We start from the raw sequence: 27,679 nt of genomic DNA, 5'->3' as shown, positions 1-27,679 counted from the left end.
TCTGAGAAACTCATTATTCGATAAAAAGCTGGAAAAAGATAATTTTTAATTGAAAATAAAATAATATCTGGGCCGAAGGAACTGTCATTAACTTATATCTTGTACATACGTATGTATACAGAAGAGCCTTTATACTTTTATTCGTATGACAATTTTTATTAATTATATGTTACTCATACATTATTATGAATCATTAATACTATTATTAATCTGACGACTATAATCAATTATTCGTATAGATGTTAAAACATTCAACACTTATAACATCTATACGAATAATTGATTATAATTGTCCTAAAATTTCAAAACATTTAACACTTATAAGACTTTTTCGTATATCATTCGTATGACAAGTTTCATGAATTATATGTATGTTACTTATACTTGCTGTTATTATTCATGAATGTTATAAGACATTGAAAATTCTTTTATCGTCATTTTTTATTAATTTCAATCGATATAGAACAAAATAAAATATGATTCTAATGTGAAGGGAGGTTATAGTATTAAAATAAAATCTACTAACCTTCTTAGAAACTTTTATTGTGTAGATTGTACAAAACATTTTGAAATCTCACTAGCACTGTAACGAGACAAGAATATTGCAATTAATAATCATTGATTGGTAAAATTTAAAACGTATATAAAAATGTATATATGTAAGATGTTTATTGAAAACACTACACTTCGCAAAAATCATCATGTATTGAAACAGTCAATTGTTCAGTACATTAATGAACCATGATATACAGACACCAATTATGAAAGCATCTTTGGCATTAATTTTACATTTAAAACTATTGTTCACGTTGTGTGCTAATTTTTGTACGTTGCTTAAGTTTATAAAAAAAGACTGACACGAGTACCAAAATTCTTCTTTTATGTGCAATATGGAGTTTACCGACTGAGCTTGAAAGGAACTATAAGAAGAAAGGAATATCGCCATCTAGCATAAAATAAAGAACAATCTTTCAGAGTTTCGGAGCCATGAATATAAAAACACATATTATCTGATGAATATATACAATAGAATCATATACGAGGTGCAAAATGCAGAGTCACATCTAATTAGATAAATAAATTAAGAATAGTAAAACATTACCTAAGCAGGTTAGAAATATAAGAACTGTAACAACAACTATTTACAGCATTCTGCATCAGTTCTCTAAAAATTGAATACAATTTATCCAAGTAGAACAGTAAATCCTAATTATGTGATTAGATAGACAATTTCGAGATACCGTCTTCGAAAGAACTTCAATAGTTGTAAATAATGAATTGTACATATTTTGATATGGAATTGACAATGTTGAAAATAATCAAACACTAAAGCCTACCGTCGTCTGCTGTAAAACTGCATCGTCTGAAAAGCATTCACAACCTTTATTTACATTATTCAACGAGCAGTCTAGACAAAAGTGCAGAATTTCATAGCGAAGTAATTTCCATTATGTCTTTACACAACTTACGCAGACGATTGATGTCCAGGTTGAGCAAGGTAACATTGGACCGTTGAACAAATGAACTACCATGAAATGTCATCTACCATTCTTTTGTCTTTGATCACCTAAGTGAGTCGACGCACGAACAGGAATCGAAGAACCAATAGGGAATAAAGCGGGAAGTATAGAGATGATTCGAAAGTGGAACAGACGGTTGTGCTAAGCATGTATCGCGAAAGAGTAGATTGCCTAGACTGCGGCCGAGGATAATAAAATTGTACGGCCGGTATTAACACGAGGATATTATGCATTCGGCGAGTGGCAAGAAAAGTATGTTGGAGGGAAGGGAAAGAGGATTCCATTAGAGTAGCAACCGATCCATAGGTGTAACAACCTCGATAAAGTTAACTCCGTGAGTGTTCGCTTTCAGTACGCGACGAGACATCTCTTGGTGTGGTTCTCGCAACTAGATCCTTTGCTGATTCATAGTGCATCCGTCAAAACAAGTCAACATTGTTTCTACGATCAAATATACCACATCAACAATTATTTTTCACGGTGATAGAATATACAATAGAAGGAAAAGAGAGAAAGCTGAACAGGATGAATGAGAGAGATCTGCAGTTGGCTAGAGCAATGGTGGATCTTGAGTTGGATGAAAATGCTTCGAAAAAAACGATTGTCATCAAGATGCACGATAAACAGCAAACGTTCAGGTAGTATTCGTATCAATATCTTGTTAAACTAACCAATTAATATTCTGTTAAAATAATTGGCGCAAGATTAAAGTCGAAAAATGATTTGATTATAAATTACGATTACGTGTTGATTGGTGAAGTTTAATTGATTCAAGAACGATCTAGATGCAGGATCGATAGGTTGTTCCAATTATGGAATATCATTTAAATTTCATGAATCGTGTACGAATCTATGTCACCGATTATAACGCGCGTTGTTTGTTACACGTATTAACTCGCGTATCATAATATTATTTGATTTTTGTCGCGTGTATAATTAATAGAAGCGGCTGGCCGAAAATAAATTGGCACTCACGTCTATCGGACTCGCAAGGAGCGCGCCTGTGGAACACGCGTTGAAAATAAGAGATACGCTCATTGATTGTGAGACACGGCCGTGACATCCATGGACACGAAATTTCTTTACAGTTGGTGTAAAAGTCAAGGGCAAAGAATGCTCAAACCCACTACAATATCAATTTGTATTAAGCAATAGGTTACAATGTGGGGCTGACTTCACTTTCAAAATGTTATTGTGGTGTAATATTCAGCATTTTTGCTTCACAAGCGATTGACTCGGGTTCGATTCCTAACCGCCGCCCATGATTTATTTTTTCCTTTTTTCCAGTATTATTATTCAAATGAAATCCACAAGAGAAACTCGTTATAACCACCCGTATTTCTACCTTTTGTAAGAATACTAGCCAATATTCAACGAATACATTCAACCAAGTTCAAAATTGTCTTTTTATTTGCTTTTAGATTTTTATTTACTTTTTATTTTGTTTCTAAATATGTGATTTTGTGAATATTTTGAACATTTAAAAGATGGTGGCCTTTATAAGTAGACTGAGGACTTCAATACAAATTTATATTTTTATTATTATTATACAATTAAAGAAATGAGACTCAATCAGAGGTTTATTTCACTTACTAAATATTGAATAGTTTACTATGAATATACTTTTGTACACACTCTCAAATATATATATGAATATCCTCACTCTAATTACGAGGCTAACTATAATATTATACAATATCATCCCGCTTAAATATTGGTTTATTGGTTTTCCATGAAAATTTGTAAATTTAAATCTAATTATTCGCATTTCGAATATTTCATATTAACATACATCCTTTTAATCATTAACTGGCTTTAAAACCAGAAAACCAATAAAAATAGACTTATTATGTCTTTTATCTGTGATCTTCAAGTATGACAGAAAAATCACAACAAAGATGTTTATCTTCTATCAAAGATCTTAATTTCTTTTCTTTTTTTTTTATAGTCCTAATACTTTCTACGTACTACAAGCTTAGATCGAAACCCTTCACAGAAATGATTTAATCGATCTAGAGCAAGGCCGAAAACGGACCTTGCTATTCTTATTTGTAACAACGCTCTCTATTTTGGAATAGTGCATACAATGGAAAGCTACATATAAATGCACGCACATCGTGATCGTAATATTAGAATTATCATATTATTGATATCCAATTAATGTCTAATTAGCGCTCAATCAATAGTTTATCAACAAATGATATACACACTTGTTAATGACCCACAGCCTAATTTCAAACTCTAATGAGATCTCTATATTGTTAGCAGATGGAGTGAATTACATAAGTCATTTTTATATCTATTTTAATATTAATGTTTTTAACCCTCCTTGTATGTATACATTATCTGCTTATTGTTCTCGTACAAATGCAAAATTTCTATGATTCGGTTTTGAAACAGCTAATACTGAAAATTCTTCAAAATGTTAAGAATTTGATACACGTTATTTGACTAATCTATTCTTCACTGATATCTAACCAGTTCTCTTTCTCTTGAAGCAACACGCGATGCGAGTTAACAGTCGATTACTTGGAGGCAGTGGAACCGCGAAGGTAACGCAGATTTCTACTTTTTAACATTCTTGCCCTTGTAACTAGCGCCATCAGCATGACAAAAGAGTCCTTGTATGATCTTTTGTGTTTTTTGTGTTCCGTAATATCTCAAACGAAATATATGTGTAACGCACCGTTTATGTACAGTAATGTGCAAAAGTTTTCGGTCAGACAGAGTTTTCACTTTATATTGCAAAAGCAATATTTTAAATTCTGCTAGAATCCACATGGGTCCAATATCTATCAGCAAAAACATAACGTATTCTTTTTACTCACCATGTCTTTATACGAAATATTAATCAATATTCTGTTATATATTGCTTTTACAATATAAAATACAAAATCTGTCCCATCATGACACTGTATACGTTTACAATGTTTGAGTTTTTGCTTGGAATGCACATCCATTCCTCTTGTTCCTATTTTCGTAAAGAAGCAAGCTTTCTCGTAACTCACACGAGAACGCTTCCTAACCCGAATTACTTCCCTTTCTCCTTTAGCATTCTGCATAATTTAATTCATGGAATTTGTTTCGTCTATTATTGTACATGTGCTTTCTAATTGGTTCTAGATTAGTTCTAGATACGTTATAGTTGTTTCTTCATCGAATTGTTTATGCCTGTTTGTTTGTTAAATACGATCACTTTATTTGCTAAATACTCTAAGCATAGTGTAGCTTTTCATAACTGACGTGACCGTTTTAAAAAAGAAACTAGCTTTCGATCGACCGAATGTTGCAAATTAACCTTGAGCCTTAGAAGGAACTTTCTCGCAGTGTAATTGACACGCACTGAGGATACTGGTTTCCAAGCGTTCGAGAACAAGTTAGTCCTGTCGGATCAAGAAAGTTAATCCAATTCACAGTCGTTCTAGTTGCTTTCATTTACGATCATCGACGTCAATCTGGTTCAAAGATCATATTCCTCGTTACGATTCCTCGTTATAACTAAAACAAAGTTTAATCAACTAGGAACAATAGCTTGGTGCATAAAGAGTTTCACTTTCATCTAGAATAGGTAAACATTTAATTAACCCTTAAATGCATTGTATTATTATTTGACAATATACATATGTATATTTCTTAATATTATTATAATAGCTATTATAATAGTTGATTCAAATTAATTCTTTGTGTTATTATAGTAACTGTTATAACGTAATAGTTGATGGGACTGTAAACCATCTATTGAAAAAAGAAAAAGTTGCTAATATTTTTAAGTATCTCATTATACAAACATAAGAATATGCATTTACGTGTTACAATTTACAAAATCGAGGAAGCAAATATTTAAGTGAATAGCCTGTAATATCTCGCAAATGTCGATTAAAAAATGTTGATTAAATGATGCTTCTGCTTCTATGTAAATGTTATTCGAAGAATGTGAATGATTACCACGTAACTTATCCAAGCATGGTAACTTGCATGCAAGGTCGAGATCGCAGTCGATCTGTCTATATTTGTCAATACTCCACTATCATTTTCAAGATCATAATGTCATTGTCGCCATTCGGCGATAATAGTTTTTCTTCGTCAGTTTACGTGTACTTGAGTGACTAAACGGTGATTTCCTTTTCTCTATAATTATTATAAACAAAGTCTTATAAAAAAGCAAATTTGTTGTTAGCGATAGATGATAAACTTTTATCTTATTTATCGCTCTCTTAAAATTTTTCACATCGTACATCAAGTAAGAAGATATCCAAAAAGCAGGTTGACAATTTTGTTGCAAAAAAAAAAAAATACAGATTAATCTCACTTATTCTTCGTTTATTTTGTATAATTCAATTAATATCATTAGTGAAATGTTGAAAGTTATGTGTCACGAATTAGCAATGCCAATTGATTTTCTTAGATAATTGGAACAAGCCTAGTAATAATCGTATTTATTAAAAAATTACGAAGTCTATAATCTACTATATGACTTGTCAATTTACTAATACTATTAATTACTCACTTATTGTGGAAGATTTAATCCAACAGAATAATCTTGATCATCGTTTAACGCAATATAACCACACGAAAACTCCTAACTGAATTACGAAAGTCCACCGAATGATCTTTGATAACGTACCAAAATAAGACTAAGCATGAAATCTGATAAGACTAACAATAAGCCTAGTGTCAGATTGGAAGCTTTGTTCATTAGCTAGATAAAAATACTCGTGACTAGGTCAGATTCTTTAACCTCTTCACTGTTAGTAGTATTGTTTCCTAACATTTACAAAAACTCTCATAATTACGAAATTAAAAATTGCAATATGACTTCATTTTTTGGAACCAAATTCTAGTCAGTCCTTAGATGATTGAATTACTACCGATTGAATTCGTATCTGAACATGAACTATTACTATATTACTCAGATTATACGAACTAATTATCTTAGTAAAGACAAAAACAATTTCAGTTAGGTCAGTATTACAAGAGTAAATATGACATAATTAATTTCCTATAAAGCAAAAGTACGTGTTAAAAGATAAGGTATCTCTAAATAAAGAAATTATCATTCAAATGACGAGTTAATTCCTTTATAACGATACTTACATTCTAATATAACATTACGTCTTCCTTCGAGAGTACGTTCGAGCTAATATGGCAAGACTATGACTAATTTATAGTTGCTTTGAACTTATATATCACGTGTTCAATTTGTGATTTAAAGATAAGGAAACTGAGAGTAAATTTGGAGGGGACAGCATCTTGGGAATTCAGAATCATCAGGTCAGTCAAAAATCAAGACGCACTGGTAAAGCACGCGAACACGATCTGTTTTTATCAATGTTTGTTGGGTTATCGCTAAGGTTCCGTCTTATCATTGGAAATTTTTATTTTTCTTCTTTGTCCAGCAAAACACCGATCGAAAGTGTACATTGTCGAGTCGTTTCAGTCGTTTCAGTGGTACCCGTTATATAGTGATGCAACGTAGTGGCAGTGTGCTGAGTAGGGCGGTTTTGCTCAAACGATATTCAAGTATCGATAAAATTATCAGGTATGGTACTGTTATCGGTAATAAAACAAATCCTCCAAGTTAACCGGGCTATTGCTGATAAAATTTCACGTCGAATTACCATGATAACGATGATTAAAGTATTCTCAGTTAATCCACAGAAGTTAATCAATGCAAAATGGTAGAATATGTTTGCATTAAATGTGGCATTAAAATATAGAAGTACGAATTTAACTGGCAAGTGTAGTGATAAAAGCTATGAAATACTGGTTAAAACTTTTTGAAAATGAAATTGATAACAGGTCATCGTTTTTACTCTAAAAATTCTATTCGAATATTTTCGCTTAAAATCTGAAATTATAACATAGAAGTGATAAAAGTGATAGTAGTAAGTGTAGTAGTGATAAAAGGTATGAAGTATTGCTTTAAATTTTATCGTTAGAACGTAGAAATATGGATTTAAATGACAGGTGTAGTGGTAGAAATTGTTAAGTAATTTTCTTTTAAGAAAAGATTAATATATCATGGTTTTAATACATTAAATTATTTATATTTAAAAAATACTGAAAGGACATGCTTGTATTTCTTTAGAAATATTTTCTCAAAAATAAAAAATAAATTCTGCACTGCCCGGGAATCGAACCCGGGTCGCAAGAATGGGAATCCTGCATGATACCACTACACCAACAGTGCTACTTGCACAGCGTAGATTACTTTAGTGAAGATAAGCTCACGAAATTCCAAGTATTTTTATACTGTTACGTTTAGAAATAAACATTAGCAATAACCTTTCATCGTTTTATACGAAGGATCCTTGTTCAAGTTTGTATATACTGTATTGTATATGTAAGTATGTATAAAATCTGATGCAGTAAAGTACTACATATATGCATAGTTACATCAAATTTTCAATAAATACCGTTGAAATGAAAATGCATATTTAGCGCTTGAATTTTTACGATCTTCTTACATCATTGGGTATCATTGGATATCAGCTATCATTGGGTATTTTGAGATTATATTTTGCGATTAATGTAGATAAACCTTAAAACATGTAAGAATTTTTGAAAAAATAGAAAATTAGAAAATACAAAAACAATCAGAAATACAATGATCAGATGTCGAACACAATTATGTTCTCGCTTATACAGCAGGACATATTGAATATTAATTCTACTGTATGTCAGAGAATTGTACAGTATAATATTGAATTAATTAATTCTTATTTTTATGATATATTAAAATTTTAATGTATATAAAATTTAAAATAAATAATCTTCCCTCATTAAATTTTGATTTTGATTACACAGAAATTTAATTATGTGAACAATATATGTCATTTTTATTTCTACTGTACGTCAAAATTGATCCCAATTTTATTTCATTCGCTTTCATTTTTTATAATACATTTTCATTCAATTGTAAGCGATGTCATTCGTTAAATTTGCATAATTTTCCACTTTCCTGCCCATCGTGGCAATTTAACTGGGGGAAACGCGATGATCGCTTGTACGTTCGTTTCCACTTGCTCGTCACTTTTAATGTGTTTCTAAAAAGACGTAATCTCACTGTTAACCACAATATCATCCTCAAACCGCCAGTTTTGTATTCCTCCGCGAGAAAGTATTTTATTTCATGAAATGCACAAAATAAGTCCGAGCATTATTTTCCTGTGGAAAGCGCTCGTCTGTTAGATCTTATTATAGAAATGTCGCAGCCAGATTTTTTCTTGAACACGTAAAGTAGTAAAGAAGGTTGTATTTAACAAAGCATAATTTTCTGACTCAGTATCTCACAATTCTCAATATTTTCTCTTTTTATTTTTCAAGTGATTCTATTAACCATTCAATGATTCACACAGTTCTATATTTAAGAACGAAACTTCCAATTTTCTTTCTTCAGTTTTCGAGTAGTTCTATTATCCACTCTATGATTCACACAGAATAAAAGCTAAATTTATAAATAAAATAGAAATGGTAACTTTTAGTATACATAGATCCCGAGTTCGTCAAACTTCCCTCTATTTGACTTGCAAATGAGACTGTTATCTATTTGACGCTTCGCATAGAACTCTCTTCCTTGTTGACATCATGAACTTACTTTAATTTATACACTTCAATCGCCACAGATCTTAACAGGAAGCAACATAACGTAAAAAGCATAAATTATCATTTTTAGTGGCATATCGAGAAAAAAGTGGAAATAATGGCACAGTCGGTACGGCCCTGATGAAACGCTTGTTTCTCCACGGGACACTTCACTCTGTTTCTCGCCCCATCGGTTTTGCAACGCCGGCACTGGCGGCTGCAATAAATTTTGATCACTTTCATACCATAATTGCATTACACGCAACTGGTTTACAGTTATGCCTTACGACCTGCTTGTTATATATATTCTCGCAGAACGTACCACTGTTTATTATGCAATCGATGAAGCATCGAATGGAGCGCCTCGCATTCGCGAGAAATATTTTCTTCGCGATGGAGCTTTACCGACATATACACTGTGGGTTTAAATCCTTGTTACAGGCGAAATCAAGGAAATTTTACAGCTCGAGATAAGACGAAAACCAAAAATAACAAGATTACGTTGTAGGCTTCATTTTCAAGAAAATCGAAATTGAAGGCTTGCCAAGTAGTTATACGTGGATTTGCTTACTTCCAAAGTAGATCGAAATGAATGATCGACAGGAAGTTATTCTTTGTGTGCGAATATGTGCAACGAATCGAATAAATTTTTCTTTCCTTTTCTCGTGTCTCCTTAAATTTAAGCCCACGGTATACACATATTTTATTCTATTCGTAACTGTCCGACAGAACAGGCGACAGAAATAAACACTATTGTACTTACGAAGTCGACGACCGGAAGTCGACTACGGTTTTTCTTATCAAGATCTAACGCCGGAGGGAAAACGTTAGGGGAAAGAACAATGGGCATGAGAGGAAAGGAAATTTCAGTTTTGGAGACTGTCTTTTTATCTAAAGATATATAAAATTAACCATTGTAGAATTAGGTAATATGATGTGATTCTTTGTTAAACAAAAAATGAATAAAATCGATCGTTGAAAAGTGAAAATAGATAAAATTGATCGTTAAAGAATAAAATTAGATATCATACATACGTGTAAATATCTATTATTAATATGATGAGTCAAAAGTCGGATATTCTATTAGATTTTAAAAAGAATAATAAAAGTAGGTCGAGTTCAATTCGATTTAGGCTGTCAAGCAGCTGTAAGGTCTCTTTGAAAATGAACCGGTTAATCGTTCGTTCGCCTTTCATTGTCGCTTTTACCACGATTAGCTAGACTAGCTTAAATTAGTGCCGAGACTGCCATGAAAGGAACCTTTTTTCTTTCAAGCATTTCTCTTTTAACAAAGGGAGAACAAAGGGATATGTCGTGAAAAGGATATCTAAATGCATATGTTATCTGAAAGTTCCAGAAAGTATGGAACGCAGGCGCAAAGCAACAAGTATGTACATATGAACTCAGAAACTTTGAAAACAAATTAACTTGAGTTTCACGAGAAAATCTCACTCTAATAATAACCAATAATTAAACAAAATTAAATACATTATGTGCGATATACTCTTTGACTTATGTTAAATAGCAAATTGGTGAAATATCACATCAAATAAGATCTTTGTTTACTAATGTAAGAAGTGCAGTTTAGAGGTATTCTGGAAATTAAAATTATACAATCCGACTATATTACGCTGCTACTATCACCAAAATGTTCTAACGTACTCAATATGGTCTGCTATTCGCTAGGGTCCGTTACGAAAACGCGAGGATCTTGTTGCTAGGTCAATAAAGGGAAACTCTCCCGTTCTCCTTTTCCGGTTATCTTAAATTTTTGTACGTAGTATGTAGAATATTCCAACCTGGTGTATCCTTTCCAGATACTATATCCAGATACATACGTAATTCATATATATACACTAATATACACTATTATATATACACTATACAGAATATATATATATATTAATCCATCTTTTATTAACAACAAACGTTATAAAATTTCAAAGCTTTACGAAGAAACACAAAATATGAATACAATGAAGTAGAATAAATGGAAATTTCGGTGATCCTTTTTCGAAAGATCCTGTTGAAAGGTTTTGGACAAGGTTTACTGAATTTTCCACTAATAGTGATCATGCCTAATTAACAACATTCACTGAATCGTTCTGGAAATTTATTGCGGATGGAAACTCAGCGAGGAAACGTACAATCATGGAATAAAATAATGAACTGTTTTAGCAATTACGATTAAATGTTCATCTATCTAATCAATGTTCAACGTATCGTAAGACAGGTTCTTTCATTAAAAATTTGCAAGTTGCTGAGATTTTGTAATCGCAGAATAATACTACAACAAATTTTGATGGCGACGATCGAACGATCCATCGCCACTTCCCCTACATGTTTTTTTATCATGTACTGCGTGTACATTCAGATAGTTGGTGCAGATTGGTGGGGATGTGTGTGAGTTAGAAAGCCGTAAGTGCCTTTCAGAGGCTGTAGCCAGTACAGGCTTGGTTGCTCAGTGAAATCGGAGCAGTCGTCGATCGAGGTACGTTCATTACTGTATACCGTATACACTTACGCGATCGTTTCATTCACCAGAATAAGAATTCCGGAAACATTTCTTTACTCGCGACGATACGCTTAAAAGCTAGAATTCCCGGCCTTGTAAGTATGCTTTCTCTTTTAAAAATAGTTGTGTGTAATTTCTCGATTTGAACGATCGACGAGCGACTTTGTACGATCAAAGAAAATTATCTCGAAAAACTGACCGATTTCTCGTCGCAATCCATGTAAATTTCGATACCAAATTGGAGACAATTTAAAATAGAATATTCTTATCTGTTTAAGCGATCGATCCTTAATTGCTATTGACATAACCATCGATATAAAATTAAAGTTAGTTTGAAAAAATAAGAAACTATATTAGTGATCTGAAGATTCCTAATTACGACCTACGTGTATACGTGATTATTATAATTTTTATTATCAAAATGAGTACTATGCATATATTTTATTTTCATATTCACACGCATCCATCAGAATATGCATTTGCATAAAAGTTTCAGATCTACATATAACCTTTGGTACGATAATAAATTAGAAAATAAGGTATATTATATATTACATATATATTACATAATACTTGCAACATTTTTTTACTATTACTATATTGTCAGTTTAGAAAAAAGACCGTTACCGAAAAAATAAATTGAAGTGGACGTTTTAATAAATCGTAAATTAAAACGATGAATAATACAAACGTTTTCAACGGGTCACTAATTACTCGTAAGTGCAATCTTTCTGAACTACAAGAAATAGGTTCTAATTATGTTAAAATCAAGACAAATAAGTAGAATTGAATTTTTTATGGAAATTGTGCCAAAAAAAGATTGTTAGCTTGTTATATTTGAAAAAATAGTCGTTCGTTTGAACGTTGAAAATTGTGCAAATTGCACGTCAAGCATAAAAGATGGAGGCGAACTTACAAGCGACAAGTGGGAATTGCGCAACGCTTGCAAAGTTTCATTTGCATAAGCGTGCAAGTAATATCAACTAAACTCAATCTAACAAATTTTTTTCTTATTCCAACTGGCTCTCTGTTTAGTCTAAGCTGGCATAATAATCTTCTTCGTTGCGCAAACGAAAAAAGAAAGAAAGCGGTGCCTCAGGGCGTTCAAAAGTGGCGCGTTAATCAAGTGTCACGTGATAGGTAGTTGATTGATATTGGAGATCCGTTATGGTCGATCGCGTGTGACAAAAATCGTCAAATGTGTCTACGACTTCGTAAGAGTCACTGAAAATTTGTACCAAACGCTATAAAACAAAGAGACGTAAAAATAATTTAAAAATTATTGAGACATTAAAACTATTAAAGTGTTGAATATGTGCGTGAAACCATAAAATGTTTGATTTGTGAAAAATGTGTTGCTCCAACGGGGAAATGTTTAGACTGGCAAATTATTGAAAATATACAATAAGATCCACGATTCAGCACGAAGTTACTAAAACTATTCGAGAAAAAAAGATATTGCATAGGTAATAAACATGGTGGGAAATAAACAGAGACGTCGAAGTGCGAGCGAAATGCTCGATTGGCGATATGTCGTCAGGAATAGAGGGGACGATTTGGACGATACATGCATGCCCTTCGTCGAGGACTACAACAAGGATACGAAAATACGTCGCAGGAAACGTTCCGGTACTTGGCCGTGAGTAAATTACTTTACGACCCTTTGAAAGATTGGAATGGAAAAATAATTCCTTCTTGGGCTGCTATAATTTAATGAAGAATGATAAATGCGCGAGAATGATAAATTTAATAAAACATTGATAAATATGAGACTTAGTTTCAGGGTAAAATTTGAATAGTGATAGTGAACTAGTGATTGATTGATTGCAAATTCTTTAATTACAATTAACCTATTAAAGTATATAAAATAGTGAATTATGATCTCCTTAAATTTCGAAATTTTCCTATGAAGTAGTATGAAATCCGGTATGGTCTAGTGGCTAGGATACCTGGCTCTCACCCAGGAGGCTCGGGTTCGATTCCCGGTACCGGAAATTTAATTTTCTTTTTGGCTATTCAATATTTTAATCTTAGGTTTATGTAAAAGGCAAATCTAATTAAATTATAAAAAATTAAATTAATTAGAATAATTTGTTGTTATATATAATTATGTATATGAAGCGAGTGTGAATTTCGTTGGAAAGGAAATGAAAAGTAAATCGAATGGTGCAGCACGACTATCACGAAACCTGTACATATACAGCTGTTCAATTTCGTAATTAAACTGGGACCTCGCGTAATCTGATTCCAATTCGTGCGAAACTTGAGCGAAGTTTGCTTGCTCAACATTCTTGTTAGTCAGGGACACTTCATCGCGACGCTCGTGCAAGCTAACAATTTGTTTCCAGTATAAACTATACATTTTGTCGAATAATTGATGAGTACGGGGACTGTACGATCTGGAAAAAATGAAAAAATATTAAGTATCAATTACAGATAAATTTACGGTTACTCTGTAATGTCATAAATTTTCAAGAAAAAAATTGTAATGTATTTATCATAAATTGAAAATGGAAAATAGATTACATTAACATAAGTTGATAAAGAAAAAAAAATTGTGAATGACAGTCATAATTTATGTTAATGCAAATTTGGCTGTTAATGAAGTAATCCGTATAATATAATGTAACTGATTTAATACTCCATTCGATTATCTTTTTTGCTTCGTTTTTGTGAACTTCATATTGTCACTTTCATACTGGAAATTGCGTAAAAGTAGTTAAACAAAATCATCCGAACATAAGCGTATATCCGGTACGCAATTGATTGGTCCACAGTGTTAGAGCATGCGTGATGTACGTCAGGCGTCGCGACGCCAGCGTCGACCCGCCCGTTGCGTCAACGAGCTTCGTCTATTTATCAACTTTTATTTAGTAATGAAACGTGCCTGCATCAATTCAAATCCTTTTCTCTGAACATATTCTGTGTGTATCATTGAGAACCTCGAGGAAACAGCGCGTCTGTTTTACAAATCGGTCAACATGGACGACGCCGAATTAAGGTAGGACTGGAGGTAGGTGTTGGTTAACCTAAATCTCGTGCGGCGACATGTGCTCGTGCCGATATCAAACACTGTTCGCTTTTTCCAATCTGTCGTTTATGTAACAGAGGCTCGTGATGCAGTCGTGATAACGTTTAACGATTAATTAACAAAAATAACCGATGCAGAAATTATAGAACTACAACGCTGCATAATTTCGTCGTTGATAAGACAAAAACAGGGGATTAAAGTTAAAGGCGATCAAAAAGTTGTGATTTAATTGGTATACACTGCTATCGTTTATGTAAATAAGAATTGAACTGTAGTGACTCATGCATATTTTTAGAAGACGTCCTACGAACTCAAATGTTATCTTTCCACTGTCCAAACCTAAAGGAACGGGACTGTTTATCTCAGGTTATATCGCATGGCAACGAAATAGACCGTTAGAAGTAGAAGGATGACGTTGATGCCTCCGGTAGGCATCATTAAGGGGACACGCATTGTACGTCGTTTCGTACACGTGTACAAAAAGATCGTAGTACCTGATGGAATCGGCACAGTGGGAGTGTTTCCTGTCGCTCCTTTCTTTTGTGAGCGCGAACGCGTTCACGTTTCGTCAGGTATATTCCATTTTTCATAGTTTGTAGGTCGGTCACTGATGGCCCTATGGGCTCCCGTAGGCCTTTACGCGCCAATAGCAACCTCGTTCACAACCATCGCGTTCGGAATTTCAGAAATTCACGTTCGATGCAATCGATTACCGAACCGGACGTAGCCGTGAGTCGATCGTTTTCTCCTTTAACAGATCAGAGTCGGGGAGAGAGCCGACAACAGGTTGGGAAAGAAAATCGATCATGGTGTTTTGCAAGCTTTCCATGCACGGCAATCTGGGCCAAGCCACGATTAGGGATACGTGATCGTTGTTGATGAACAAAAGGGCTCTTTCTCTTTCTTTCTCTTCTTCCTTCGTTTCTCATCCAGCGTGTTCATTTTTCTCGAGGCTTCTCTTTCTCTCTTCGAGTTTCTCAATCAATTGAGAGAAAGTTGTGTGTCGAATAGTTGGACCGAGTGAAACCGAGAGGAAAAAGTTACCTAATGATGTCCGAAAGATCCTCATAATAATTTGTAAAGATTGCTTCTCGTTTTACTATTTTTTTCTTCGATTTCTAAATAATTCGGGTTCTAATGGTTCGAGTATCCGCCGTCATTTGAGATCAATGACACAGCACTACGATCTATACGCTTATACGGAAACGTACTATCGAAGATTCGTTGCAAGATAAAATAAGATAAGATAATGTAATATGATATAATTGGATATTATTACGTACGTTAATGTTAGTGTCGACAAAAACCGTGAAGTTTACGTTATACCGACGGTTCCGTGGAAAAAATCCCATAATTGTTGGCTACCTCCGATCTGATCGTCATTCTGCGTACAGCCACCTTGGGATTCGGTCCTTTCTAAAAAGTTACTGCCTTCGAGAGGAATGTTCGCTACGCTTGTGACTAATATCATTTCCCCTGGTTCTGGACGGTTTCAGTGATGTGAAAATTTGATCGTGTTTGTGGGTCAGTGAATTTCTTCGAGATCTCTCGATAACATTAAGAGAGAGACGCCGATTCTGTACATAGAATCATTGACGTGCATCGATTAACAAGATTGAAATAAGTAATGCACGAAGGATGGTTATTGATGGTTCGTTTCTTTGAATAGGATTTTCCAACATGAGTTCAGAGTTAACAAATTAAAATTTTTTATCGTCGCCAGTAAATAATTCATACATTGCTGATTTAATTATTAAAATTCGTCGAAAAAGAGAAAGGTCGTGAAACTTGTTGCGAATTTTCAACTAATTGGCGATCGTCAGTTGCAATTGATCGATTGATATCGTGAATCTTGATCGAGATTAACGTTCAAGGTGGAAGTAGAGATACGGAGTAGTAGTATGTTTAGTTTATTTATTTGCGCTCTTTATTATATACGAAGAGAGTCACTGGCAAGTTAGCATACAGAATAATGTTATGTTTAGCTAATTTAGTTGCGCTGTTGAGTAACACGAGGAGCATGACGCTCTGATGAAGACTGTTGTCTGAAGACTTCCTCAAGGAGTTTTGTTTGGTCCTTACAGGCTAACTCTCCGCCCCACGGTTTTCCTTTGTACCATCGTTTCTATGGGAAGGGAATCTATTCTTTCCAATTGTGTAATTGTGTACTCTCGTGGATACATATCCTCGGATTTTGTTTGTTTCCGGATGTTCACTTTAGATCTGACTCATCGCGACATAGAGTTAATACCCTCTTTAACGAGGCCTGCATCGCAAATCTTATAACCATAAAGCCAAATCAAAGGAAATTGGGACTTTCCTAAAAAGGACAAATTGTCCGAATCATAAACGAACGGCCACTCCAAATCCCGAAAAAAATCATTTAGAACCGTTCGATTAATTTATTCAACGTACACATAATTTTGCCAGTGCTATACTGTAAATATTTAGCTGTAAATATTTAGTAGAAAAGCATATGACGAATGAGGCTCGATACAAAGCAAGAACGCGTCCTTGAGAGTAAATCTTACTATTTCTTGGTAACTCGCTTAGGGGACATCGCATTAATTTCACATTAGTCGACCTTCGGGTTTTAATGACTCCATAGTTCCGCAAAACAAAGATGATTTTGCAACGTTTCAAGAATCTTCGTGTTTCCAGGTGAATGATATCCTACCGTTGCGACTAAGCTTTTACTAAGGTTTTCGCGTCGACTCTATCATGAAGAAAAATTGCTGCTATTAGCGGTTACTCGAGCCGTATCGAATGATATATCTGTTTCATCAAATAATATAACTGTTGTACGCCAACTACATATTTAGGGGAACAACGGAGTGGAACACTTCTAATCCAACTGAATATTTAAACATTATATTCTGCTCTGAATAACGTTATATGTGTATATGTATATCGATGCTAAGAATAAGGAATAAATAGACTTTTTTATGTAAGGTCTGGGAAAGGAATTAAATTTAACGCAGAACTGATTAATTCGATAAAAGTCTTACAAAATGGCAGACCAAGTCTCACCTTTACTGGATATTCAGTGCAATGACCATTTTTATTTTAATTGCGATATGCTTGATCGTCTTAAGAATGAATCGATCACCTCGTCGGCAGACAATATTCCACGGAGTAGAGTGCTCAGGTAGACACTGTTCTTTCTTCGAAGATTTATAATCATGTGTCACAGTTATGAGCGTTATGAATTAGCAATTCTACTAAGTTTCTGCGTAAAGCAATTACCGTCCAATTTATTTATTATGTATATACGTATAATGTATATACGTGGAATTGAAAAAAGAAACAGAATATTCATGTACTCGAATATTGCATTTTAATATTTTCACATGTAATGTGTATTATATGTGTCTATTTATCAGCTTCTAATATATTGGCCGCTCAATTTTCAAAGGTCTCATCAGTTTTTACTTTCTAGTGATATTATATAATTAACAATTAATCTCATTTCCTATGTCGTTGATTAGTTACTTACTATTTTTTTATCGCTACTTCTAGCTATTCCAATTATCATTTATCAAGTCATTCATGCAAATGTATCTTTTTCATGTGATGTTTACTATTAATTCTCTATCTTGACGTCAGTGCCGGTTTGTTATTTCGTCAAAGATTTCATTAATAACAAAATTCTAAGATAATTAAAATATAGAACTCTTTTCTCGTTTTAAAGCGATAATAACAGAACTGTGTTATTTCTTATGGAAAGTGGAAAACAGATAGATTAGATAAGAATGATAAAATGTTCGTAACTGTCATAACTATGACCTTAATTGTTTATTCACTTGTTTTTTTTTTTTATTTACAGGAGAACTAGAAGTCTAAATGCACCTAGTCCCGTACAACAATTTGGGCCATGCGGGCGCATCATGAAAAATTCAGCAATGATCATGTGAGTACATATATAAATTTCGAAAATATTTATTAGATCATTCCATAAATAATATAATATACATATGTAACTTTAAAATGCAAAAATTTTGTCAATTTTATTGAGGAATAATATATTATTTATTTTCCGGTGCTATGCTCCACCTTCCTAGGCCTACTTGCACAATTGAACTGATACCGTTATCAGTTCAATATTAACGCAATTTGATGCAAGTTACAAATTATCAATCTGCAACTTCACAAATCACAATGCGTTTAATTGTCTAAAATAGTAAAATTGTTCGGTAGAAATCCACAATCTGCACTATCATTTATCGATCCATTAACATGTTGAATGTCACGTCAGTTTTGCAAAGTTTTGCCGTGGCACCACAATGAATTTTTTATTACGCGATGCATATAACGTTAAAATATTACCTACGAGAGATATGTTACGATGTATAATCATCATTAATGAATTTATCTCATTGATGTCATCGATGACCCCTGCCCCATAACGCTATAGTGCAATTTCGCTCGATTCACTTATTTTTTGCGATTGTTAAATACCTCATATTGTTTCTTCGCGTTGCTAAATAATTTTTCCATGTTGTTACGTCCCGAGACCTACCACAAACCATAATCCATCCGTCGGTCATACTTATTCGGCCCCGCAATAATCCTAAAGAACTATTACAAGATTTTGCATTTTTTACTTTATTGTCAAGGCCCTTAATTGTCCCCTAACAGCTAGCTTTCAAGTCGAAAGGTTCCTTAGGGTTATTGTTCATTAAGCTGAAACACGGAAGTGGCGGGTGTTTCCATGTCCTACAGTCATTAGTGAGGGGTGCACATAATAGATATATATTTCATGTGTAAATAAAACTATTTTTATATGTTTTATACTGCATTAATTTCGTCACATTATTGTAGTAACGATGGTAATGATAAAAAATTTATATCTATTGACATTTGTTCTTCTCTCTTCATGATTATTCTTGGTGTTCCGGTCACCGGTGACTCCCATGGCATTCAACGTGCTAATATTATTAGTTAATAAATTATTGTGCAGGAATGTCCTGATAATTTTTAAATCCTTTTATTGAAAAATTCCAAAACTAGTGGTGTCAAATATTGCATTATTACTTTAGAAAGTTGTTCGCCGACCAAATGTAGAATTTTCAAATATATCTTTTTATTCTATACAATTTCGAACATTGATAGGGTAAAATAAAGTTGATTCTCGACTCATTGCTACCGACTATTTCTATACTAATAACTGTTTATAATTCCATTTATAATTCTTCTGATTACCATAAATTTTAAACCTTATCTGATATTCCATTAATGTTGTATTCCAAATGCATGTGTACTGCATATGTATAATGTCGAACGACATTACTGTGAAATGACTCGATAATTCCAAAGTTTAAAAAATCATACGGAATTGGAAAGTATCTTCCTCTGCTCTTTTTTTCGTCTCGGTTAATTAGAAGGTGAGTTTACAAATCAAAAGAGAGCGTACCAAATAAAAACTATGCCGTGCGCGACTATTTTGACCTAATTATCCGTGACAATGACTTCCTAAGCGAACCTAAGCGTTGTTTTGCCAGTGGGAAGTAGAAAGCGGTTTTATAAACTCAAGAAATACGTTGTTAGCGAACAAGTTGAGAAACAAGCAGGATATCTCGATTTTCTCAAGTAATATTAACAATGTTGCTGTCATTGTGACAATCACATTATGTAACGAAAGAATCGAGAAACAACTATGGATTGCGTTTGATTCTGGATACGTTTTGGATACATCATCGTCAGGAACTTTACATAATAGTATCTTAGTCTCATAAATTTCATGAATTAAAATTAGCGCGCACTAATATGATTATAATAATTTAGTGATTACTCAACATATACAGTTTATGTGCGTAAATAGGAAGAAAGTCGATTAACGATGTTTTTTTTAGCATATCGTTATTTTTGAAGTCGACACGATTCGTGTGCTTAGATAAGCTTTTATTTCGAGCATATTTAATGTGAAAATTACGATGATTCATCCGTTTGCATATACATACAATTAGTATTCAGGTCGATCTGTCAAAATAGTTTAATTAATAATCTTCTGTATCGATAAATCCAATGTATAAAATTTTGTAGTGATCAATTAAAATTGTTTTTATAAATCTGTTACGTCAAAATTCCGATCAATTTACTTTTTATATCTGAATAAATGCGACCAAAGACTATAAATCGTAGTTGAACTTTGCGATTATTACTGAACGATTGAAATGTTAATGTGCATTAAATATTTTTGAAATTAATGAAATTTCTTAGAATAATAATGAAGTCGATGAAGGTACAATAACAAATAAAACCGTGCACGTGTATCAGTTATTCGCGTCATTTCAAGTATTCTGCATGTAAGAACGCCCCACGATGTTCTCACGTGCGTACGAAAGGTCTCGTGCGCTTGCGCATGGCCCAACTGTTTACCGTTAAAATACGTAGCGCTGTGTTCGGTCCACGTTCAGTACGAGTACAACTCTCAGTCTAGTGTCACCATGGTTGGAACTAAGAGGTATGTCTGACAAACTCCATACTTCGACAGTAAATTACCAAATCAAGAATTACCTTCGTTTTCGTTTTAGTCACACACACCAGTGAATACTTATCATCGGCTTTCTATCGCGACTACTTATCAATGAGAATTTTCGGTTCTTATGTGATTTGGCAATTAAAAGTTACACAACGAATTCGACACAGAAAAATAAAAACATTACAGGTTGACCTTAAAAATTATACAACAAACTCAGCACAGAAAAGTGGAAACATTAGAAGTGAATTTTCGGTTTATGACAATTGGAAATTATATGTTAAATTATATATTTCTGATGAGCAACGCGCAAGTATATTCCCTACGAAATAGTTTCACTACATTTTTTTTTCATTTGTGTATCTTATGATTTTTTCTAAATGTTTTTAATAAAATTGTTAACGCAGAGCTTCGAGAATCGGTAGCAGTAATGAACGATATAAAACCAAGACAATGACCGCGTTTGATCATAAAATATGTACATAATCGCATATTTGATCCCTGTGACCCTAATTTACTGATAAGATTTACAATCGATTACCTTTATGTTAACACTTAGCCAACTGCGCGCGCTATACGTTTCCGCCGCGCTCGGACAAGTCGACCTATACGTTGTCAACCGCATATTTTTCCAAATATCGAGGGCTAATATTCATTACTTAAAAAACAAAGAAGTCTAAAAATTATTTAAGTGGTTAATCATATTTTGCGGTAATGATATTATTTAACGAGTTCACATATTGTTTATCCAAAAGATCAAATTAAAAGTATAAAATAATGTAGGTAAAATTAAAAATATTAAAGGTAACTAAATATTGATAACACGACTTGAAATTACAAATTCATAATGGATTTTAATATTTTTGTACAGTATCGTATCGTTCGATTGTAACTTTATTTAGTCATAACTGATAGTGTAACATTTTAATTGATTCTAACACCACTAAATTCCTGTATTTTATTATATACTATACTTTGTAAAAGTAGAAAAACAATAACTGATAACAACAACAGCAACAACAAAAAATGAGAACGCGTTGCTAAAGTCGAAAAGGCAGATCTCCCTTTTCGCTTACGCAGCGATGTTCTTCACAGAAGGGAGGTCTCTCTATTCGGTTGGCTAAATGTTAAAAAGTCGAGTTCGAGTCGCGTGCGGTAGCTCGTAAAGTATGTTAAAGAGTTCAACCCACCGTATCTTTATAGATTGACAATATTCATTAGGTATAAAAGTCCAATTCATCCTGAAACGTAAAAAAATTCCTATCAATCAGAGCATAAAATTTCTACGTGAGAACTTGTCGATATTATCACTAATTACACCATGTCATGTTTAAGATTAAAGTTTTGTAATAATAAAGCCTCTAGAAGAATCTCTTGATATTTTATCGTTAAGAAATGTTTAAGCGATCAATATTATTGTGAATATCATTGCCAATATTTTGTGTCCACGATATTATTGTCAATATCATCGCCAATATTTAAGGTACTTAAATTATCTTACGTAATAGACATTACATAGTAATTATCTCAACATTATCCTACATAAGAGACCTTCTGGACTCTACAGAATCTTTAGATAATTCGTGTACGTATATTGTCAATACAATGTTGAAACCCTTAAATATCGACAATAATATTGATCGTCTGAACGATCCTCCAGAATTTCATAGGATTCGATTAACAAATTTGCCGTTTATTTTATTTCAGGACCATTCAGGATCCAGCCTCTCAGAGATTGACATGGTATAAGCCGCCACTTACTGTTCTAGTCATCAAGAAGATCCGTGATAACTCGGTATTGCCACCGTTTGTACAATTGGTCACGTGGCTAATACGAGTAAGTATTATTTTCTTCTGTCTGACCATTTTGTATGTCTATTGTATAATTTATACGAAAAAATTCCATCGATTCTTTGACTGTTCGATCATTACAATTATGCAAGTCATTGTGCATAAATTGAGATCGATGACCAGATCTACTGGACAAAGAGGAAAACTATTATCGAACGTCCGCATATATTATTTAGACGATATCATACTTTCACTTGTGTAATCATAGTCAGACTAGACTAGTCTCTTTGCGAAGACTCTGTGCTCGTGCTCTGGTCTATCGATTTGAATCTACACTTAGTCACATAGCTTTGTAATATATTTCTTGCAGAAGCGAGGTTGCACATTTTTTTAATTTAATGACCAAGTTATCTAAAGGCCAACGAGCATTTTTAAATTTTCTGTGTTTAACATTTATGAAATGTAATATTTGAATGTTTTTGTAGGAAAAACGGATGGTAGTGTTCGTCGAAGCGTCTGTTCTGGAAGATCCAGCCTTAGCTAGGGACCTCAGATTTCGGGAGATTCGAGATAAGCTAAAAACTTTCAAAGATGGCACGGATGATCTTCAGGTAATTATTTTTAGCCGCCATAAAACGTTTATTTTTGCTCTTATTAATTCTCAATAATTAAAATATATTTCTATTGTATTATTTTATATTATATCTGTCATTATTATATGTTTTTATTCAAGGATCGTATCGACTTCATCGTGTGCCTGGGAGGCGATGGAACTCTTTTATATGCCAGTTTATTATTTCAACAATCCGTACCACCTGTCATGGCATTTCACCTTGGGTCGTTAGGATTTCTCACACCTTTTGAGTTCAACAATTTCCGGGAGCAAGTAACAAATGTACTAGAAGGTAAGCACGTGGAACTTCTCAACGATGTTCCCAGCGATAGCGATAATTTATGTCCTTCAATATTTCCCTGCTTTCCTTCTTGTTGATAGCGCAGGGTTTCATAATGTTTAACAAGAACGCACTCTTGATATATTTTATGTAATTATTATAAATGTATAACAAATTTCTCCGCGGGGTCATTCGTTATTCACATTAAAAAGCGTGACAAAAAACGAAGGATTTAGGGAAATACCAAAAGTAAAATAAACGTGTTGATCATTTTACTATATAGTATTTATAACGCTATTAACATCATATTTATGACGGCAATCATTGAAATCATAATTAAATCAACTCTCCGCTCAAGTTAATATTCTTTATTTCTTCGATATATTCTTCTAAACATTTGCATAGACAAGAAACAAATCATACGAAACGATTAAGTTGCTTATTGAAAACTTATTAGCACGCGAGAGGTGTGCTTGAAAGTTGACAATGTGATAAAAAGCGGGTTATAAATCTGACAATCGTTTGGCTTGTCTTTAGGCCACGCGGCCTTGACCTTGAGGAGCAGGCTGAGATGTATCATCACAAGAAAAGAAGAAGAAGATAAGGAGCCGAGGCCACCAACGAATTTGCTGGTGCTGAACGAGGTTGTCGTGGATCGAGGCCCATCCCCATATCTCTCGAACATCGACCTCTTCATCGAAGGCAAGCACGTGACCAGTGTGCAGGGTGACGGCCTGATCGTGAGCACGCCGACCGGGTCGACTGCGTACGCTGTTGCGGCTGGAGCCAGCATGATTCATCCTTCAGTACCTGCGATTATGATCACTCCGATCTGCCCTCACTCTTTGTCCTTCAGACCGATCGTTGTGCCCGCTGGCGTCGAGCTGAAGGTATTTCCGAATTTTTTTCACTATCCTACCAATGTGCCGAACACCTTTTGTAGTCAGCACAAGTTTCGGTACAAAAGGTCTTGAATTGCGAAAAGTATTGAAAACGTAAACCCGGAAAAATTTCGTAACTGTACGAGAATTTGATTAGTAGACTGTAATTGTAGAATTCCACGAAATTTTATTTGCAATAATCTGTTTTTGTTGGAAGATTCTATTCTAGAAGATTATTAATTGAGAGATTCTATAGAAATCTTTTGACCGGAGATTTAGATGTTGACAGTCCAGTATCATAGAATTTTTAGAATCAAGAAACTTCAAAGTGATAGTCGATGCTACTGTAGTCGTAGAGTTACGTAAATTCAGATTTGCAATTGTACAATACAAGTCGATGTTTATTATAATGTAGAGGAGGAGCCTTAATCAGAGTTTTGAAGCTATCATGGTGCTGCAGAAGTCTTAAAATCAGACCTTCTGGATGTGAGCCAATTCTTGAGGGAAATGCGTTTTCAATATTTTATCATCATTGCAGCTAAGAAACCTCGATTCTAAAAATTAATGTAGCGTTAACATAATAGTATTTCCGCGTGGGTCACTAAAGGTTCCTTATCATAGTGGTGTCAGTACTTTATGACGTTGCCATAGAAGGAAACTTGGTGGATATCGCCCGCATTCTCAGACCATGCGCTGCTTTGTTATCTTCTGAACAAATTTTCGAACCGTTGTTCCAACATATATTCTGGAGAATGTACGCTACATACCATCAATTAGACTTACTAAGTTGTATTCATCCTGTTTTTATATTTGTTGCAACATGTGACATGTGTGTAAGAACAGAATGAATTTATATCATAACCCAATACATTCTGTTGATAAAGAAAAAACAATTGTTAGAAGATATCACGTTCCGTTGTTGAAGATTAATTGAAAGTCCTTTTCTATCATAGATCTCAGTTTCACCGGATAGCAGGAACACCTCATGGGTATCATTCGATGGCAGAAGTAGGCAGGAACTCTTTCATGGCGATAGGTAAAGATCAATCAATTTCTGAATCTAATTCTCTGCATTTTTGGCTGTTATTACAGATAATGGCTAACAGCAGGGACTGTAGCACAGCTTACGTCTCCTTTGATCGTCGCAATCAACAAGAACTACGTTACGGGGACAGGTCCGTCCTACTATTAAATACTATAAGACTTTGTCTTTTTTTATTTTCATCAGTTCTAAAAATTCCAGTTCTTCTAAAATATTGTAACTTATTACGACATTGCTTCATACATTTTTTAATTTTGTTCTTCCTTCTGAAGTACGTTTCATTTTTCAATGTTTCCATGGTTTCGGGTTCATGAAGAGAGATTTTGATTTCATGGTTTTGGTTTCAACTCACTTGGAGAGTTTCCTTACAGCTACAACTGATTGTTTCTCAGATTTCCAGAATGTAAGTCAACTTACATAGCTGAGAGAATATGATATTTTCCTAGAAACGAGACGTTAGCTGTACTGCAAGCTGAAAGTACTATCGATGCTTTATCTGCTACTACTTATCACTGTTATCATGTTTCCATATCAAATATCTTTTTTTTTTTTTTTTACATATTTTTAATGTTTTTATACTATTTTCAGTCTGAGAGTAACCACATCCATCTACCCAGTGCCCAGCATTTGCGCTACGGACCAAATTACCGACTGGTTCGATTCATTAGCAGAGTGTTTGCATTGGAACGTACGCAAGAAGCAGAAACACTTGGATGAACTAAGTGATTTGACTCATTCATCCAGTAATGACACTTTGGACTCTCTAGATCGCGACAGCTAGGCCAGGCAAGAAAGTCATAATGCACTGCCTCTAAACCAGATCCTAAAAGATCATTATGATTTATCAGTAAGGTCTGGTCTCAAAGAACTTCAATGACTCGCTGCACGATACACGAAAAGAATAAGCCTAACCTGTGTTCATTTAAATCGTAAGAATAGAGGAGAATGAACTCGTCTAGTAGTCGCTGAAGAAACTGAGTAATTGTACGTACCCTCTAAGCGTCATTAATGATGCATAAATTCACGGTACACCGCAACTCAAAGCTACCAAAAGAACCTGATAGTATTTGGATACGTCGTAAAAAACAGTGGATTAGTTATATTGCAGAATTGCGAATTCTTCAAGAATTCTTCGAATTCGTTTTTACGAGATAAAGGATCATCAAGAATTTACGTATAATCTGTAATTAATACACCAAAAAGCCCAACAAGAGAGTTTCCTGTATTTCCAACGCATAATTCTACGCTCTACGACGACGTTCTAATCCGCGAAATCATTTCGAAACGGATCTTTATTTCCTTTCTTTTTTTTCCTTCTTTTTTTCTTCTTATTGAATTGATAGACTTTTGTTAACATAGACAATATTGAAAATAAGATTAAGAAATGCGAGGACTATTGTCGTTAATAATGCTAATAGTAAAAAATAATTTAAGAAATGATTACATCAGAGCTGCTGAATTGATTTGTGAAAAAGCATGGTTAATATTTCTTATAATTAAACGATATTAAAGAAAAAGGTGTTGATTATAAAAGACATTTCACATCATACATACAGTTATTTATTTTTCATTAGTTTTGATGCATTTTAATAAGTCTATGTTTCCTATATGAATTCATATTCTGTTAATGTTATCAAACTGGTTCTGTTAACTGCAACAAAGAGCACATAAGCGAGAATCAACTAAAGATGTTGTTGATAAGTTTTGTGTTCTGACAACGAATATTATCCGGTTAAGGATCATTTTTTTGTAATTCTTGAATGTACTTTTCCTATAAATGAAAATTTTTAATAAAGACATTTTTGTACTGCATATAAGGTCTACATCAATAACATCTAACATAATAATCTAAAATATTTTCAAACATTGCAAAAGATATAAGCCATGATAAGAGAACCAATTTATTTTGTTCGATAAGGAGTAATACACCAAAATATAAAATTA

At 33.7% G+C, this 27,679-nt stretch overlaps 1 protein-coding gene, 1 long non-coding RNA gene and 2 other non-coding genes across 13 annotated transcripts in view; 2 read left to right on the top strand and 2 right to left on the bottom strand.

The window, feature by feature from the left end:
• Nucleotides 1–27,679, bottom strand: part of LOC126922972 (uncharacterized) — a 299,653-nt gene that overhangs the window by 1,656 nt on the left and 270,318 nt on the right. The window lies entirely within an intron of this gene.
• LOC126922925 (NAD kinase-like) lies at nt 1,858–27,552 on the top strand. 10 transcript variants are annotated; one of them, XM_050735881.1, is made up of 9 exons: nt 1,858–2,158; nt 4,019–4,072; nt 18,477–18,560; nt 22,836–22,965; nt 23,405–23,530; nt 23,653–23,824; nt 24,350–24,702; nt 25,786–25,868; nt 26,324–27,552. In XM_050735881.1, exons 1-9 carry the CDS (start codon nt 2,046–2,048, stop codon nt 26,514–26,516), a joined length of 1,308 nt encoding a protein of 435 aa, XP_050591838.1. In that variant the 5' UTR covers nt 1,858–2,045; the 3' UTR covers nt 26,517–27,552. The 10 variants fall into 10 exon arrangements, with proteins under 10 accessions (XP_050591838.1, XP_050591837.1, XP_050591842.1 ...); XM_050735880.1 differs by lacking the exon at nt 25,786–25,868 and adding an exon at nt 25,647–25,729 and having other exon boundaries at nt 1,860–2,158; XM_050735883.1 differs by lacking the exons at nt 1,858–2,158; nt 4,019–4,072; nt 25,786–25,868 and adding exons at nt 11,513–11,595; nt 12,655–13,258; nt 25,647–25,729.
• Nucleotides 7,640–7,710, bottom strand: Trnag-ccc (transfer RNA glycine (anticodon CCC)). The gene has a single exon. It is a non-coding gene; the product is annotated as a tRNA-Gly (tRNA).
• Trnae-cuc (transfer RNA glutamic acid (anticodon CUC)) lies at nt 13,542–13,613 on the top strand. The gene has a single exon. It is a non-coding gene; the product is annotated as a tRNA-Glu (tRNA).

Source organism: Bombus affinis, chromosome 13 (assembly GCF_024516045.1).
Source record: "Bombus affinis isolate iyBomAffi1 chromosome 13, iyBomAffi1.2, whole genome shotgun sequence".
Taxonomy (NCBI): Eukaryota; Metazoa; Arthropoda; class Insecta; order Hymenoptera; family Apidae; genus Bombus; species Bombus affinis.
Note: the sequence above shows the minus strand (reverse complement) of the source record. Positions and strands in the feature narration are given on the sequence as shown.